Genomic DNA, 17074 nt, shown 5'->3' with positions numbered 1-17074 from the left:
AAAACAAAGTGTATATAGTATATTAGCATGTTAGATGGTGCTAAGAACTATGGATAAAACAAAGCACAGAAGGCAATATGATATGTGGGGGATAGGACTGCCAACTGTAAGCAAAGTAGTCAAAAAAGGAATCCCTGAGAGATTGTGATGTGACACTTGAGTAAGGAGACAGAAAACAAACCATGCAGCTATCCCTAAAAAAGCATGCATGGCAGAGGGAAAAAGAAGAACAAAATGTACAAAATCCCTGAGGTGAGAATAGTCAAGGAAAATTTCAAAGAAAAGCAAGAATGTCATCGTGGCTGGAGGAGAATATGCAAGAGGTATAGTAGATGAAGTCAGAAGGTAACACGGGGCCAGATCATGTAAGGCCATGGTAAGAGTTTTGGATTTTCCTCTTAAAAAACAAAAAGGAAAGTCATTGGAGTGTTTTGAGCTACTATGTTGAGAGCACATTGAAAAAGGCAAGGGTGGGAGTAGGGAAACCAAGAGAGAAGCAGGAAAGAAATGAAGGTGACTTGGACCAGAATGGAGACTAAAAGAAGAAAGTTTGGGAAGGAAATTCAGGAACTCAGTTTTAGACATGTAAAAAAGTTCTAGATGTCTATTAGACATCCAGTAGAGATATCAAGTAGGGTGCAGGATGTGAGTCTGAAATTAAGGGAAGAGGTGTGCGCTATGGATTTAAAAGTGCTGTGAATTGGACTGAGCATCACCAAGGGAGTTAGAATTTATAGGAAAGAGAAAGGTCTGGGGAATCCAACACTAAGAGGTTAGGAAGATGAGAAGAATCAGCAAAGGAGCTGAAAAATAACCAGTGGGGTTGAGGAAAACCAGAAGAGAGGATGTTCTGGAAACGAAACAAAGTATTTCAAGGCAACAACGATAGGTCAAGTAAGATAAGGACCACTGAATTAAGCAACATGAAGTCACCTGTAACCCTGACAAGCTGTCTTAATACCATCGTGTAAGAAAATGTTTAGCTCAGTACCTGTAAAGCTTTATGCTCCTTTTGAAGTTCTTTTATTTTATTCTGTTGCTGGCAAACCCTATTTAGGGATTCATCCTCCATTTCACCAATTTTGGATTTCACACTCTCCATAATTTGTTCCAAGTCATTAGCTCGTTGTTCCTGATCTGCTGCTCGGCTGTGTTGTAGCTGAAGTTCATTTCTAATAACACATACACAATTCCTCCCTTAGTAATAAAAATAAAACATATCAACAAACATATCCATCTAACAACACAATGAGTTTCTAAAATTTCTTTGCATTCTTAAAATTTCTATCCTATAACACAAACCAACTGAAGAAATATAGGATACCATTACATATCTAAGCTAAGCTATTACCAAAAGATTTACCTACTAAAAACATTTTTAATTTAATATTTAATCACAATGGAAAATTAAATTTTAAGATTTTTTTCAAGGGAGTTATTTTTAGAATGCATACCACTTGTACACAAACAATTGAAAAGAGATCCTTTTTTTCCATTTTCTTACTTAAGCTGCTTATTAGTTTCTATGAGCTCCCGGATCATGTTCTGTTGACGTGATGTTTCTTCCATCAAAGTTTTTAAATTCTCCCTCATCCTTTGTGATGATTGTTTGTCAAAAATGATGAGATCTACATTTTTTGAAATGTAATACACATAGTAAAAATAAAGATAAGGAAAAAATTTAACATCAAAAATTTTTTAACAGAAAAAGAACATTTTTATCTTAAGAAGCAAGAATAGGACCTGATTACCTTTCGTATCTGTTCTTTTGTCTAGAGATAAAGGTTTTAAGCCATGCATCAGCAACAGCACGTTTATGCTTTCCCATTCTGCTTCTTCCCGCTACAATTACGAGGGAGAAAAGGATCAACTTTAAGATATAAGGTGAAGAAATACCCTTGTATATAATTTCCTTTGTTTCCAAAATAACAGACTTTCTCCAAAAGCTTTAATAGGAATTTTTATACACATATAATGATTAAAATTAAAACAAATTTGTTTCTAACAAAATTAAGAGACTAAAAAGGATGCAAAGAAGCACAGATAATTACATTATATAATTCCAGAATACTCATATATAGGCCTTCATGGATAAATTAAATAAAAATTAAAAACCTTGTAATTTCAGTGAAACAAGCAGAATTTAGGTTTTTTGTTTTTTGTTTTTTTTAAGTCTTTATTGAATTTGTTACAATATTGTTTCTGTTTTATGTTTTGGTTTTTTGGCCGCGAGGCACGTGGGTTCTTAGCTCCCCAACCAGGGATCGAACCCACACCCCCTGCATTGGAAGGCCAAGTCTTAACCACTGGACCACAAGGGAAGTCCCACCCTTAGGTTTTTTATTTAACTGGACCAGACCAGGCCCCAATCAAAATAAAAAGCTGCAAATTAGGTTATATTAATTGAAGAGTAAAGGAAGGTTGAGTCACTAAGAAACAAGTGTCACTTTAATCCTGACTAGGGTCACAACAAAATCAAAACATATCTGACTTGACAGAGCCAGTAATTTAGATAGAACTTGTCCATCATACAAGGAACTAACTATGAAAAGGAGTCTGCCCATCCAGGTAACTGATTCTAGTAGAATCATTCTGAAAGACACTCAAGTTTTGTATTGCTGATTCTAAATATGTATTTACACCATAAACCTGAGAGGGTAAGTAACTCTCACTCTCTAGATTAAAAAAGGATAAAAACTAAAATAAATAAAAACCTAACAATGGGAAGAAAAATAAGAACATAAAATATAGATAAGAACAGAAATGGAGATTTTTTTAAATGACACATTTAAATCCATGATCTTAACAGTTTTATAACAGGCTCTTAATTTAAGTACAATGATCAATTTTGAAATCACTGTGTGAGTACTTTGTGTTCTTTTTAAAAATACCTTAAGTATCTTATTTATTTGTGAAAACATAATTTGAGTGAATTTTCAATCTATTTAAATGCTTGAAAGAATATATTTTATACATTTTCATTAGTGTAGAGTATGTAAATATCATAATAACTTCAAGATTAATAATTTAGACAACTTCTCCCCTCCCACCCACCTAGACAATTTTTAAAAGTATTCTTCACATCCAAATGCCCCTCAGACATTAAAATATCTACCAAGACAGATAAGCAACAAGGATACACCATATAGCTAGAGAATTATAACCATTATCTTATTTTATATATATATATATATATATATATTTATTTTTTTTTTTTTGCGGTACACGGGCCTCTCACTGTTGTGGCCTCTCCCGTTGCAGAGCACAGGCTCCGGACACGCAGGCTCAGCGGCCATGGCTCACGGGCCCAGCCGCTCCGCGGCATGTGGGATCTTCCCAGACCGGGGCACGAACCCGTGTCCCCTGCATCAGCAGGCGGACTCCCAACCACTGTGCCACCAGGGAAGCCCTTATAATATTTTTTAATGGAGTAAAATTTGTAAAAATACTGATTCACTGTGTTGTACTGTGTTGTACACCTGAAGCTAATATAGTACTGTAAATCAACTATACTTCAACTATACTTCAATTTTTAAAAAATCTATCAAGACAAAAAACAAATTATTATGATGACTCTCTGATAGCACTATGACTCACAGTGCCAAACAAATCTTTCCTTTTGACTGCTGACTTTCTTCCCTTTCTTTATCCTTTCTATAATCCTCCTCCCTCCCACAACCTTTTCCCTTATTTATGTCTTCTGGTCACAAAGATTAATGACACAGAACTAAAATTATGCTGATAAGCCAAAAGCTCTGTGTGGGTATATAAGTGGATGCCTACTATGACTCATGAAAACAAAATGCTCTATAAATAACAACGTCACACATTTTGAATGACCCAATTACACATATCGTTCTTTGATAGCTCTTTTAAGAGAAAGAAAAACATAACTGTTTGCAAATTCTGAAAATAGGTGAGAATGGTATTTTCCAAAGTATGTGCTGCAGAACACCAGTCTAATGAAACATTCATCAGATTAGTGTTAAATAAGTAGGAAATACTGTATACTAAAGCCTCTTTTTGGAGACGGATAGTATAGTAAGTCCCCTACATACAAACGAGTTCTGTTCCAAGAGCGTGTTCGTAAGTCCAATTTGTTCTTAAGTCCAACAAAGTTAGCCTAGGTACCCAACTAACACAATCGGCTATACAGCACTGTACTGTAATAAGTTTCAAATACTTTTCACACAAATAATACATAAAAAACAAACACAAAAAATAAACATTTTTAATCTTACAGTACAGTACCTTGAAAAGTACACTAGTACAGTACAACAGCTGGCATACAGGGGCTGGCATCGAGTGAACAGGCAGGAAGAGTTACTGACTGGAGGAGGGAGAGGAGGTGGGAGATGGTAGAGCTGAACAATCAGCAACAGGAGACGGAGGGCAAGCTGCAATTTCACTCACGCCTGACGTTGATGGCACAGGTTCTGGTTCCTTGCTGGCACCAGATGCACGTTCGCATGTTTGAAAGTTCGCAACTTGAAGGTTCGTATGTAGGGGACTTACTGTATTGTGAAGTCTTAGAATAATGGTATCACTTAGTAGTCTTTAACTCATCATTTCCCAAAATGATTTTTACTAAAGCAGCCTTTGAAAGTAAGATTTTTCACATTTGTAGATGTGGTATTCTTTGACATATATTTTGACAAACACTGGCTTCAAATATTTTAGGTTTACCTGTTTTTCAGTCATGAGTCCGTCTGATGATTTGCTGGACTCCTGGGCTTCAGGGGCTGCTGTAGATACAATTTTCTTTGTAGAGTCAAAGGAAGTAGAGGTTGGCAATAAAAATTTGTGAGTTGCCTAAATTAAGAAAAAAGTGCAGCAGTTGTTAAAGGAAATTACATCTAAAAGAACCTACTACTCTTAGGCAATTTAAGTATTCCTGTGTCAAAACTTTTATGACCTCTAAGAAAACTGATTTCAAGAATTTTATAATGTTCTCCTCCAGAAATAGAGCATTATGGGGTTTTACATACATACACACAAAGAAAACTATTTGTTTTAACTAGATAATATGAAAAGCAAGTGATGCTAATAAATAAATTGATGTTTTTTGGAAGCTGCTTCCCCAAAAAACTAAAAGAACTGTGTCTGACCCAAAGTTACAGGCCAGTCTAACAATTCACTGGACTAATTCGAAGGGTAAATGACGTGCCCCATTCTTAGGTGGTCTTTATTTATTAAGTAGCTAAGAAGCTAGCAACAAAGGATTCTGTACGGCACACACAAAGGTTTATATTAAGTTTACCCTCCCATCACTTGCTCTTGTTGTCTAAGACTGCCACTCTGTAGGAAAATATTTCCTTGGATTTTTTGATATCTAACTGCTCCTTTGCAGAGGCACAATCACACACACACATTCATTAGCATCATGCAATCTCAGAGCTTGAGAGAACCTCAGAAGTTGTTTAATCCAAAATCTATAGCTGCCCAGAGCTGGCAAGAGAGAGTGCTGGGAGAATTGTACCAGTATATCAGATGCTAAAACCATCTGAGGCCCAGAGAGGTAAAATGATCTTCCCAATATTCCTTAGAAGTAGGTCTCCCCGCTGCTAGTTCAGTATTTCTTGCAAAGCACCATTCTGTCCTTTTATATCTGCTTCAGGTAGTGAAATCCAACTAAACAATTTACTAGCCACCAATAATTCATTTTCAGCTAAACCTAGTAACATGTTACAAATTCTCAAATTCTGCCATTTTTGCTGCTTGACATCACAGAGTACTCTCTCCCCTTTAAATTCTGGTCTCCAACAACTAAGTCACCCACTATGTTACCCCTCCCACCTTTATTTTAAATAAAGATACTTCTCAAAAATATCAGCCAACTTCAACGGCTATCACCTTTCAGCTAGTTTTTAAACTTTTCATTAGAGAAATTTTCAAAAATACATAAAAGTAGAGAAAGAGTACAATGAACCCAAGTATCCATTAATTCAGGTTCAATGATAACCAACATTCTTCCATACTTGTTTCATTTCTTCCTTACCCACTTATATTTCAGTATTCATCTCTAATAAATACAGACCCTTTTTAAACATAACTTCAATACCACTGTCACACTCAATTATAGTAAAAATTCCTTACTATCACTTAATATCTAGCCCATGTTCAATTCTCCCCCAAATGTCTTAAAAATGTCTTTTGGGGTTTTTATTCAAGGAATGCATATAGCATTCCTAAATTTCTTTTAATCTGTAACAATCTCACTCATCTCCCCCACCCTCTTTTTTTTTAACCTGACATTTATTTGTTGAAGAAACAGGCCATTTGTCTTATAGAATTACTCACATTTCAGATTTGGCTTATTGTATTCTTATCATTTAACATATTTCTTCATCCCCTGTATTTCTTGTAAACTAGTTACATCTAAATTCAGGTTCAGTATTTTTTGGCAAGAATACTTCAGAGGTGATGCTGTGTTCTTCCTACTGCATCACCAACAGGAGTCAGCCAGTTTTAAAGTGGGAAGAATATGTCTGTAGCAGACATAAGGGGAGTAAATATCAATGTAAGAGAATCCCCCAAGAGTGTGGAGCCACACAGTCTAACAATCTCCCTAACAGCCACAACAGACTTCTTTCAGATCTTCAAAGTGTCATCTCCCTCCAGGTTCGAGGCCTAGGCACTCTTATCCTCTTCACTTAGTTAACTCATACTTGACCTCCAGCTCTCGACTCATATTTCCTTCTTCAGGGAAATCTCCCCTGATCCCATGACTAGATCAGGTCCTCTTTTTATATGCTCTTCTAGCACTACAAAGAGTAAAGTATAAAGGTTTAGAGGTTCAGAGTCAGGTGGCCTGAGTGACTAGCAGCTTAACCATTTATTAAACTGTGTAACATGGACAAACTCAACATCTTTGAGCATTGATTTCTTCATCTGTAAAAGAGAAAACACAGTAATACCTATATCTCATAGGTTGAATTAAGTCAGACAACATATAGAAAGTATGTAGAACCTGAAACATAGAAACTTATAGATAATTGGTGTCATTGCCATATATTAGTATGCTGAATGAAACAGATCTTACCTAATCATACCACTGTATATTATCTTAGACTTTTTCTACAAATTACACAGCTTAATTATCTGTGTAATTTCTTTTTTTTTTTTTTCCCGTACGCGGGCCCCTCACTGACGTGGCCTCTCCCGTCGCAGAGCACAGGCTCCGGATGCGCAGGCCCAGCGGCCATGGCTCACGGGCCCAGCCGCTCCGCAGCACGTGGGATCTTCCCGGACCGGGGCACGAACCGGCGTCCCCAGCATCGGCAGGCGGACTCTCAACAACTGCGCCACCAGGGAAGCCCTGTGTAATTTGTTTTATATGAACACGTCTACATAAGACTAAATTCCATGAGGTGAGTAGCCTACTTTTTGGTAATAGTACAGCAGAAAACTCTGCCTCCAAAGACAATGAAAAAAGCTGAATAAACTATGTTAAAGAAATGTCTTCTTCTTAAAAGCATTAAAGAACTAATAAGATAATGACGAATTATCAAGGGAAAAAAATCAAGAAGATTAAAATTCACTTTTTCCCTGAAGGCATTTGCCAAATCCAAAGAAAAATCTGTGAAAATGAATGCTAAAATCAAAGTCACTCCCCCATTTAAAATTGTTACCTAGATGGGCTATAACTCTCAGAATAAGGGTGAACCAGATGCAAACCACCTCTGAAACCTAGCTTCCTCTCCTCTGGGTCATTCTTATATGTCAAGAAGGTCCCACATTAATAGTGCTTCCATTGATTTACCAATTTTCAAGAAAATGAATTGGTTCCTTATCTTCTGAAGATAATCCTGTTTTAAAAATCTAATATTAGTATGAGGTTGTGAATTTAAACATATTTTATACATTTCAGTTCACTGCAATTATTATTATTAATAATAATATTAAAATGGATTATAGACCTAAATGTAAGACCAGATACCATAAAATTCTTAGAGGAAAACATAGGCATAACACTCTGACATAAATTACAGCAATATCTTTTTCGATCCATCTCCTAGAGTAATGGAAATAAAAATAAACAAATGGGACCTAATTAAACTCAAAACCTTTTGCACAGCAAAGGAAGCCACAAAATGAAAAGACAACCCACAGAATGGGAGAAAATATTCACAAACAATGCGACCGACAAGGAATCAGTCTCAAAAATTTACAAACAGCTCATGCGGCTCAACATCCAAAAAACAAACAACCCAGTAAAAAAATAGGCAGAAGACCTAAACAGACATTTCTCCAAAGAAGACATACAGGGACTTCCCTGATGATGCAGTGGTTGAGAGTCTCGCCTGCCAATGCACGGGACACGGGTTCAAGCCTGGTCTGGGAAGATCCCACATGCCACGGAGCAACTAAGCCCATGTGCCACCACTACTGAGCCTGCGCGTCACAAATGCTGAGCCAACATGTCACAGCTACTGAAGCCTGCATACCTGAAGCCCGTGCTTCTGCAACAAGAGAGGCCACTGCAATGAGAAGTCCGCACACAGCAACAAAGACTAGCCCCAGCTTGCTGCAACTAGAGCAAGCCCACACGCAGCAACGAAGACCCAACGAAGCCAAAGATAGATAAATAAATTTTTTTTACAAAAAGAAAACATACAGATGGGCAAGAGGTACCTGAAAAGATGTCCACCATTGCTAACTATTAGAGAAATGCAAATCAAAACTACGAGATATCGCCTCACACCAGTCAGAATGGCCATCATCAAAAAATCTACAAACAATAAATGCTGGAGAGGGTGTGGAGAAAAGGGAGCCCTCCTACACTGTTGGTGAGAATGTAAATTGATACAGCCACTGTGGAGAACAGTATGGAGGTTCCTTAAAAAACTAAAATATAAAGCTATCATATGATCCGGCATTTCCACTCCTGGGCATATATCTGCAGAAAAACACAGTTCGAAAAGATACATACACCCCAGTGTTCATTGCAGCACTGTTTACAATGGCCAAGACACAGAAGAAAATCTAAATGTCCATCAATAAAGAAGATGTGGTATATATAAAATGGAATATTACTCAGCCATTAAAAAGAATGAAATAATGCCACTTGCAGCAACCTGGATGGACCTGGAAATTATCATACTAAGTGAAGTTAAGTCCAGCAGAGAAAGACAAATATCATATGATAACACTTATATGTAGAATCTAAAAAAAATGATACAAATGAACTTATTTGCAAAACAGAAAGAGACTCACGGACTTAGAGAATGAACTTATGGTTGGGGGAGCAGGGATAGATTGGGAGTTTGGGACTGACATAAACACACTGCTATATATATATATATATATATATATATATATATATATATATATATTTCTTTTTTTTTTTTTTTTGCGGTACGCGGGCCTCTCGCTGTTGTGGACTCTCCCGTTGCGGAGCACAGGCTCCGGACGCGCAGTCTCAGCGGCCATGGCTCACAGGCCTAGCCACTCTGCGGCATGTGGGATCTTCCCAGACAGGGGCACGAACCCGTGTCCCCTGCATTGGCAGGCGGACTCTCAACCACTGCGCCACCAGGGAAGCCCCACACTGCTATATTTAAAATAGATAACCAACAAGGACCTACTGTAAAAAAAAATTTTTAATCTCAGTATGAGGTCATTAATTTAAACATATTTTATGGATTTCAGTTCACTATTATTATTATTATTATTATTATTGAAGCTTATGTGGTCTCATCTTTGGCTGGGGGAAGGCTATTCAAGCCTATCCTTTTGATATGACTCCACTAGTAGCTTCCTTGTTGTCTGATATCTTGAACCAGTTCTGCTCCAAATCTGAAATCATCCATTTCTTCAAGATCAGGAAGAGATGATTCTGGGAAGATGGCAGCGTAGGAAGCATAAGGAATGAGTCTCTCTAACTAGAAAAAAACTTCACTGGCAGAATCTGTCTCATGTTAACTATTTTGGAACTCTGAGTCTATTGAGGCTTGCAAATTCCACTGAAGTATTAAATGATGATTTGTGGTTAATTTCAGTCTATTTCACCTCTCAGCAGGGTAAAAGTTACCTATTCCCCACCCTCAGCTTTAAGGCAGGCAGCTGTGCACCATGTACCAGGAGCAGGTTATAACCAGTTTGTGTGAGTCAAGGTGGGCAAAAAGGACCTTGTCCTCCAAATTCTGGGGTTCTGTGATCTGACTGATTGCTGCTTCTGATCTCAGAGGAGCAGAAAAAGAAGCAGGGGTCTTATTGTACTCCCTCCCATTGTTATAAGCTCCTCCTCTCACGCTGGTTAAAGTGACGTACAGGGGATTTAAAGGACCATTGTCCTTTTCTTCTCTTTTCCCCTTTTGGAAACCGTACATTTAAAAACTAGGACATTTAAAAACAAATGCAGGGACTTCCCTGGTGGCGCAGTGGTTAAGAATCCGCCTGCCAATGCAGGGGACGTGGGTTTGATCCCTGGCCTGGGGAGATCCCACATGTCGTGGAGCAACTAAGCCCATGCACCACAACTACTGAGCCTGCACTCTAGAGCCCACGAGCCACAACTACTGAGCCCATGCACCACAACAGAAGCCACCACAAATGAGAAGCCCGCGCACCACAACGAAGAGTAGGCCCCACCTGCCACAACTAGAGAAACCACACGTGCAGCAACAAAGACCCAATGCAGACAAAATTTTAAAAATAATAATTAAAAAAATAAAAGTAAATACACATATGGGAAATTAGAAAGTCACTGCACATGACCAAGAAAGGTGTAGGCTAAAAAAAGACCTTAAGTTTATACCTCAGGCTGATCCTCAGCATAGAGACAGCCATGACAATTTAAAACAAACAAAAATAAAACCCAGAAAACCTTGGTGAAGGAAGAGAATCTTACTTCCAGACATACCCAATTATTAGATTGAAATGTTCAGTTTTCAACAAAAAATAAGGGATACAAAGAATCGGGAAAGTATGGCCCATTCAAAGGAAAAATAACAAATCTACAAAAACTGTCCCTGAAAAAAAAGACCTGATGGCAGAACTACTAGACAAAGATTTTAAAACAACCATCTTAAAAATATTCAAAGAACTGGGCTTCCCTGGTGGCACAGTGGTTGAGAGTCCGCCTGCCGATTCAGGAGATACGGGTTCGTGCCCCAGTCCAGGAAGATCCCACATGCCGCGGAGCAGCTAGGCCTGTGAGCCATGGCTGCTGAGCCTGCGTGTCCGGAGCCTGTGCTCCGCAATGGGAGAGGCCACAACAGTGAGAGGCCCGCGTACTGCAAAAATAAAATAAAAAAAAATTCAAAGAACTAAAGGAAGATGTGGAGAAAAATTAAGAGAAAATATATGAACAAAATGGAAATATCAATAAAGAGATGGGAAACCTGAAAAGAAATCAAAAAAATTCTGGAGTTGAAAAGTACAATAACTGAAATGAAAAATTCACTAGAGGCATTCAAAGGCAATTTGAACAGGCAAAAGAAAGAATGAGTAAAAGTGACAGTAAGACAATATAAAATATCGACTCTAAGGAACAGAAAAAAAAGACTGAATAAAAGTGAACAGTGTGGGACCTCCCTGATGGTCCAGTGGCTAAGAATCCATCTTTCAGGGACTTCCCTGGTGGTACAGTGGTTAAGAATCCACCTTCTAATGCAGGGGACACAGGTTCAATCCCTGGTCTGGGAATATCCCATATACTATGGAGCAACTAAGCCTGTACACCATAGCTACTGAGCCCATGTGCTGCAACAACTGCAGCCCGCAAGCCTAGAGCCTGTGCTCTGCAACAAGAGAAGTCACCACAATGAGAAGTCCGTGCACCACAACAAAGAGTAGCCAGCACTTGCCGGAACTAGAGAAAGCCCGCGTGCAGCAACAAAGACCCAATGCAGCCAAAATATAAATAAATTTTTTAATTAAAAAAAAAAAAAGAACCCATCTTGCAATGCAAGGGATGCTGTTTCTATCACTGGTCAGGGAACTAAGATCCCACATGCCGCAGGGCAACTAAGCCTGCGTGCCGCAACTAGAGAGCCAAAGTGCTGCAACTACAGAGCCCACGGGCTTTGGTGCCCACGCACCACAACTAGAGAGAAGCCCAAATGTCGCAAGCCTGCATACTGCAAAGAAGAGCCCGCACACTGCAACAAAAGATCCCACATGCCGGGGCTTCCCTGGTGGCGCAGTGGCAGAGAATCTGCCTGCTAATGTGGGGGACACGGGTTCAGAGCCCTGGTCTGGGAGGATCCCACATGCTGCGGAGCAACTAAGCCCGTGAGCCACAACTACTGAGCCTGCGCGTCTGGAGCCTGTGCTCTGCAACAAGAGAGGCCGCGATAGTGAGAGGTCTGCGCACCACGATGAAGAGTGGCCCCTGCTTGCCACAACTAGAGAAAGCCCTCGCACAGAAACGAAGACCCAGCACAGCCAAAATAAATTAAAAATAATGATAATAAAATAAATAAATAAAATAAAAATTAAAAAAAAAAAAGATCCCACATGCTGCAACTAAGACCCGACACAGCCAAATAAATAAATAAATAAATATTTCTTTTAAAAAGTGAACAGTGCCTAAAGGACTGTGAGACACCATCAAGCAGGCCAACATACAAACTGTGGGAGTCCTAGAAGGAGAAAAGGGAGAGAGAGTGGCAGAGAGAATATTTAAAGAAATGATGGCTGAAAACTTCCCAAATTTGTTGAAAGATACAAATATATATATTCAAGAAGCTCAACAAACTCCAAGAAATGTAAACTCAGAGAGACCTACACCAGGAAGTACTATAATCAACCTTTTGAAAGACACAAAGAGAGGATCTTGAAAGCAGCAAGGGAGAAGTGACATATCACATACAAGGAATCATCAATAAGATTACCAGCATATTTCTCAACAGAAACTTTGGAGTCCAGAAGGTAGTGAGATGATACATTCAAAGTGCTGAAAGAAAGAAACTGTCAATCAAAAATCCCATATCTGGCAAAACTGTCCTTCAAAAGAGAGAATAAAATTAAGACATTCTCAGATAAACAAAAGCTGAAGGAGTTCGTTACCATTAGACCTGCCCTACAAGAAATGGTAAAGGGAGTCCTGCAGGTTGAAATGAAAGGACACTAGACAGTAAATTGAAGCCATATGAAAAACTAAAGCTCTCAGTAAAAGTAAATGGCATGGTAAATATGGTAAATACATGGGCAATTATAAAAGCTACTATTATTATGACAAAGATGTGTAACTCCACTTTTTGTTTTCTATATGATTTAACACATTACTGACCAGGGGAGTTTTATAGAAACTAACGTCTGTGGCCATCAATTTGTTATGTAAGTGAATACTGAAACACCCGTGTTTGAGTAAATATCAACAACTTTTTAACTTAATGTATTCATTTGAAACTAAAGCATCCTATTATTTCGTTACAGAGTGTGACAGGGAGTATAGCAGGCACCTCTGTGCAGGGTAACAGAACATCTATTACAAATACACCATGTTTCACTGCACTTTCCCCTGGAAGAGCAGACTCTACACTATCTGGCAGCATTTTTTTTTTAGTCCTGTGGGGATTATTTCCTCTAGGATATGTTCTCTTATTTTACCTGAGAATTGACAAGGTGGATCTTTGTGCGGGGGCTCTTTTAGAAATGCCACAAAAAGGACCAGGTGCAGGACTACCACTACCTTCACCAGAATGGTGAATGAATGAACTACATTCACCAGTTACCCATTCTCTAGTTACTGCTAACAAAAACTGCTTGTAAGTAATTTTATTCTGTGCCTTAAGGCTACAATAAATTTTAAATGCATTGAATAAACTGAAATTACTCAAATAGAAACCCACTTTCTCATACCATTTTCAAGTTTTCCAGAGGATATTGAAGTTTGCCAGATATTGATTGGATCAATCAACTCCTTTCATACATTATACTCTAATACACAAGTAGGCTTACTTATCTGATGGCCAGTCCTCCTGTCTTCCTTTCCTGTAGATGCTATGGAGGCATCATGAATAGTTGTCACCATGCGGACTAGCTTCTTATCTTTCCATATAAGAATCACTTCTCCCTTCTGTAAGAATGTCATTTCTCCCCACTGTAGATTTTTAGATTTCTCCTTTAATTCGTTTGGTAGACACGATTCTCTCCTATGGTCCCACAAACTCTGGTTTTATTTTTCAACAATATTTCAGATGTGGACACACTGTTGTAATAATTGTCTTAGTAAATATGGTGCCATAAATTAAGATAAGGTTGTAGGACCCATAATATTGTTTCTTGCAGTTTCTTTGCTTCACCTGTGTAAATCTCAAGGTTGCATAGATATCCGATTTCACTTTCACTAACCATCCTGACCAAAATTTCATATTTTGTAAGTTTTCTGGGATTATAGGTTTTGAATCTGAGCCGTTCTCTCCACTTTATGATTGCCTCATCAAGTGATAGTTCTTGTTTGGGTATTATAGATCGATTGAAATTTTGGTAGAAAATAATCCAAAAGAGGTTTAACTTTTGAAATTCTGTCTGCAGGAAGTGGAGTTTCTGAGTTATCATTAAAGTGAAGAAATATCATTATTTGTTCAAACCTTCTTCTCGTCATAATCTTTGGAAAGATAGGTGTTTCAAGTAAGGGATCAACCAACCAATATTCTTTCCAGTGTGACTTTCTTATTTGTCCCACCAAAATTATTAATCCAAGAAACTTCTTCATGTCACTATCAGTTACATCAGTCCATTTTGAAGCCTTATCACACTTTTTATATGATTTTTCATTCTGTTGGTGATACAAGTTTGTCTGAGAAGTGACCAACTCGAAAAAGTAGTTACCAAAAATTAATTCTGTTATTTCACTAACACTTTGTGGGTTATTACACTCAATAGTTACACCTGACACATCTGTAAGTCTTCTAATTTTCGTGAAATGTTGTCTTCAATCCACTCTTCTGTAGAAGCAAAGGAGCATTCTCCAGCACCATGAGCTTCATTTTCACTTTCTGTATCAGAATCAATCACTAAGGTTTTTTGTCTTTTTGTTGGCCTAATATTCACATCATCTAAATCAGAACTATATTCTGAAGAACTATCATCTTCTGAGACACTAGTATATACGTCACTTGGAAAATCAGAGAAAGCACCTGCATAAATTCACTGAAAAATTCTTCTTTACTCAAAATTTCACAATGCGTCATTTTTGAAAATTTTACCATAATAAAATTGCATTTATAATATACACAAGATTGGAACAAAAACTTAAAGGAGCAAAATGTGAATGATAATGACAATCATAAGTTGTATAAAGAACCTTTGATCAATTTTAAGTTCTAACAGCTTGGCACAGTGATGTTAATTGTATCACTCTCTAAAAACATAGATACATCTCCAGCCAATAACATTTGGGTAATAAAAGACACATTAATAAGTCTCCAGTCAATAATGTGTTAAGAAACAGATAATTTTTAAAAAAACAATCACTAGTCTAAAAGCTAATATTATTGTAACTTTGGTATGTAATGTCACATCTCATTTTCCACCTAATTTAGGAGACTAGGGTCTTCCCTGGTGGTGCAGCGGTTAAGAATCTGCCTGCCAATGCAGGGGACATGGGTTCGAGCCCTGGTCTGGGACGATTTCACATGCCGCGGAGCAACTAAGCTTGTGCACCACAAATACTGAGCCTGCGCTCTAGAGCCTGTGAGCCACAACTACTGAAGCCCGCACACTTAGAGCCTGTGCTCCGCAACAAGAGAAGCCACTGCAAGGAGAAGCCTGCGCACTGCAATGATGAGTAGACCCTGCTCTTCGCAACTAAAGAAAGCCCACGCACAGCAACGAAGATCCAATGCAGCCAAAAATAAAAATAAATAAAAAATAAATAAGAGACTAAATTAATTTAAAATAATTATTAATTTATGTTTTGGGGCACACATGTATAAAGATGTAATTGTGCAACATCAACAACTAAAAGAGGTGGGGGAGTGTTATAATTTATAATGTTAAATGTAATCTCCATGGTAACTGCAAAGAAAACAGTGATAAAATATATAGAAAAGGAAATGAGAAAAGTGAAGAGAAAAACATTTCACTACAAAAAAATCAACTAAACACCAAGACAGTAATACAGGAAATGAGAAAAAAAAAAAGGCCATAAGATATTACTAACAATAGCAAAATGAGAGAAATAATTCCTACCTATGAGTAATCACTTTAAATGTAAATGGGTTAAACTCCTGACAGATTGGCAGAATGAATTTAAGAAATCCAACTACATGTATCTAAAACAGGACCCACTTTAGATCCAGCAACACAAAGACGTTGAAAGTGAAAGGATGGTAAAAGATATTCCATGAAAATAATAACCAAGAGAAAGCAAGGGTAGCTATATTAGCATCAGACAAAATAGACTTTAAATCAAAAAAGGTTACTAGAGACAAAGGACATTACATATTAATAAAAGATTCAATACAGCAAGAATATATAACAGTTACAAACACTTATGCACTTAATAACAGATCACCAAAACATATGAAGTAAAAATTGACAGAATTGAAGGAAGAAATAGTTCTACAATAGTAGTTGGAGACTTTAACACCCCATTCTCAATAATAGATATAACAACCAGATAGAAGAAAAGTAATGAAACAGGAAGAAAAGTAATGAAACAGGATGTGACACAGTAAACCAACCAGATCTAATAGATTTATAAAGAACACTCTGGGGAATTCCCTGGTGGTCCAGTGGTTAGGACTCTGAGCTTCCACTGCAGTGAGCATGGGTTTGACCCCTGGTCAGGGAACTAAGATCCCACAAGCTGTGTGGTGTGGCCAAAAAAAAAAAAAAAAAAAACCAACAAAAACACTCTACTGAACAACTACAGAATACACAGTCTTCCAAGTGCACATGGAACATTTTCCAGGATAGACTACATGTTAGGCCACAAATTAAGTCACCACAAATGGATGAAGTTAGAAATCAATAACATAAATAAAAAATTCATAAATTTATGGAAATTAAATACAACACGTTTGTAAATAACCAATGGATGAAAGAAGAAATCACAAGAGAAATTAGAAAATACTTAAGATATTAATGAAAATGAAAACACAAAACTTACAGGACACAG

General features: G+C 37.7%; 1 protein-coding gene across 4 annotated transcripts in view; it reads right to left on the bottom strand.

Moving 5' to 3' along the window:
- Positions 1-17074, bottom strand: part of CEP70 (centrosomal protein 70) — an 80392-nt gene that overhangs the window by 54002 nt on the left and 9316 nt on the right. For 2 of the 4 annotated variants that reach the window (XM_082654108.1, XM_082654109.1), the window contains exons 4-7: positions 4687-4812; positions 1752-1842; positions 1505-1628; positions 992-1172 (exon numbers count right to left, since the gene is read on the bottom strand). In XM_082654108.1, the coding sequence (XP_082510234.1) occupies positions 992-1172; positions 1505-1628; positions 1752-1842; positions 4687-4812 (522 nt within the window). Of the gene's footprint in view, positions 1-991; positions 1173-1504; positions 1629-1751; positions 1843-4686; positions 4813-6300; positions 6412-17074 lie in introns of those variants that run through there. The other 2 variants (XM_082654110.1, XM_082654111.1) reach the window with 2 other exon arrangements.

This window comes from Grampus griseus (assembly GCF_964374135.1).
Source record: "Grampus griseus genome assembly, chromosome: 5".
Classification (NCBI taxonomy): Eukaryota; Metazoa; Chordata; class Mammalia; order Artiodactyla; family Delphinidae; genus Grampus; species Grampus griseus.
The sequence above is the reverse complement of the archived record's forward strand: the minus strand, read 5'-3'. Positions and strand labels throughout refer to the sequence as shown.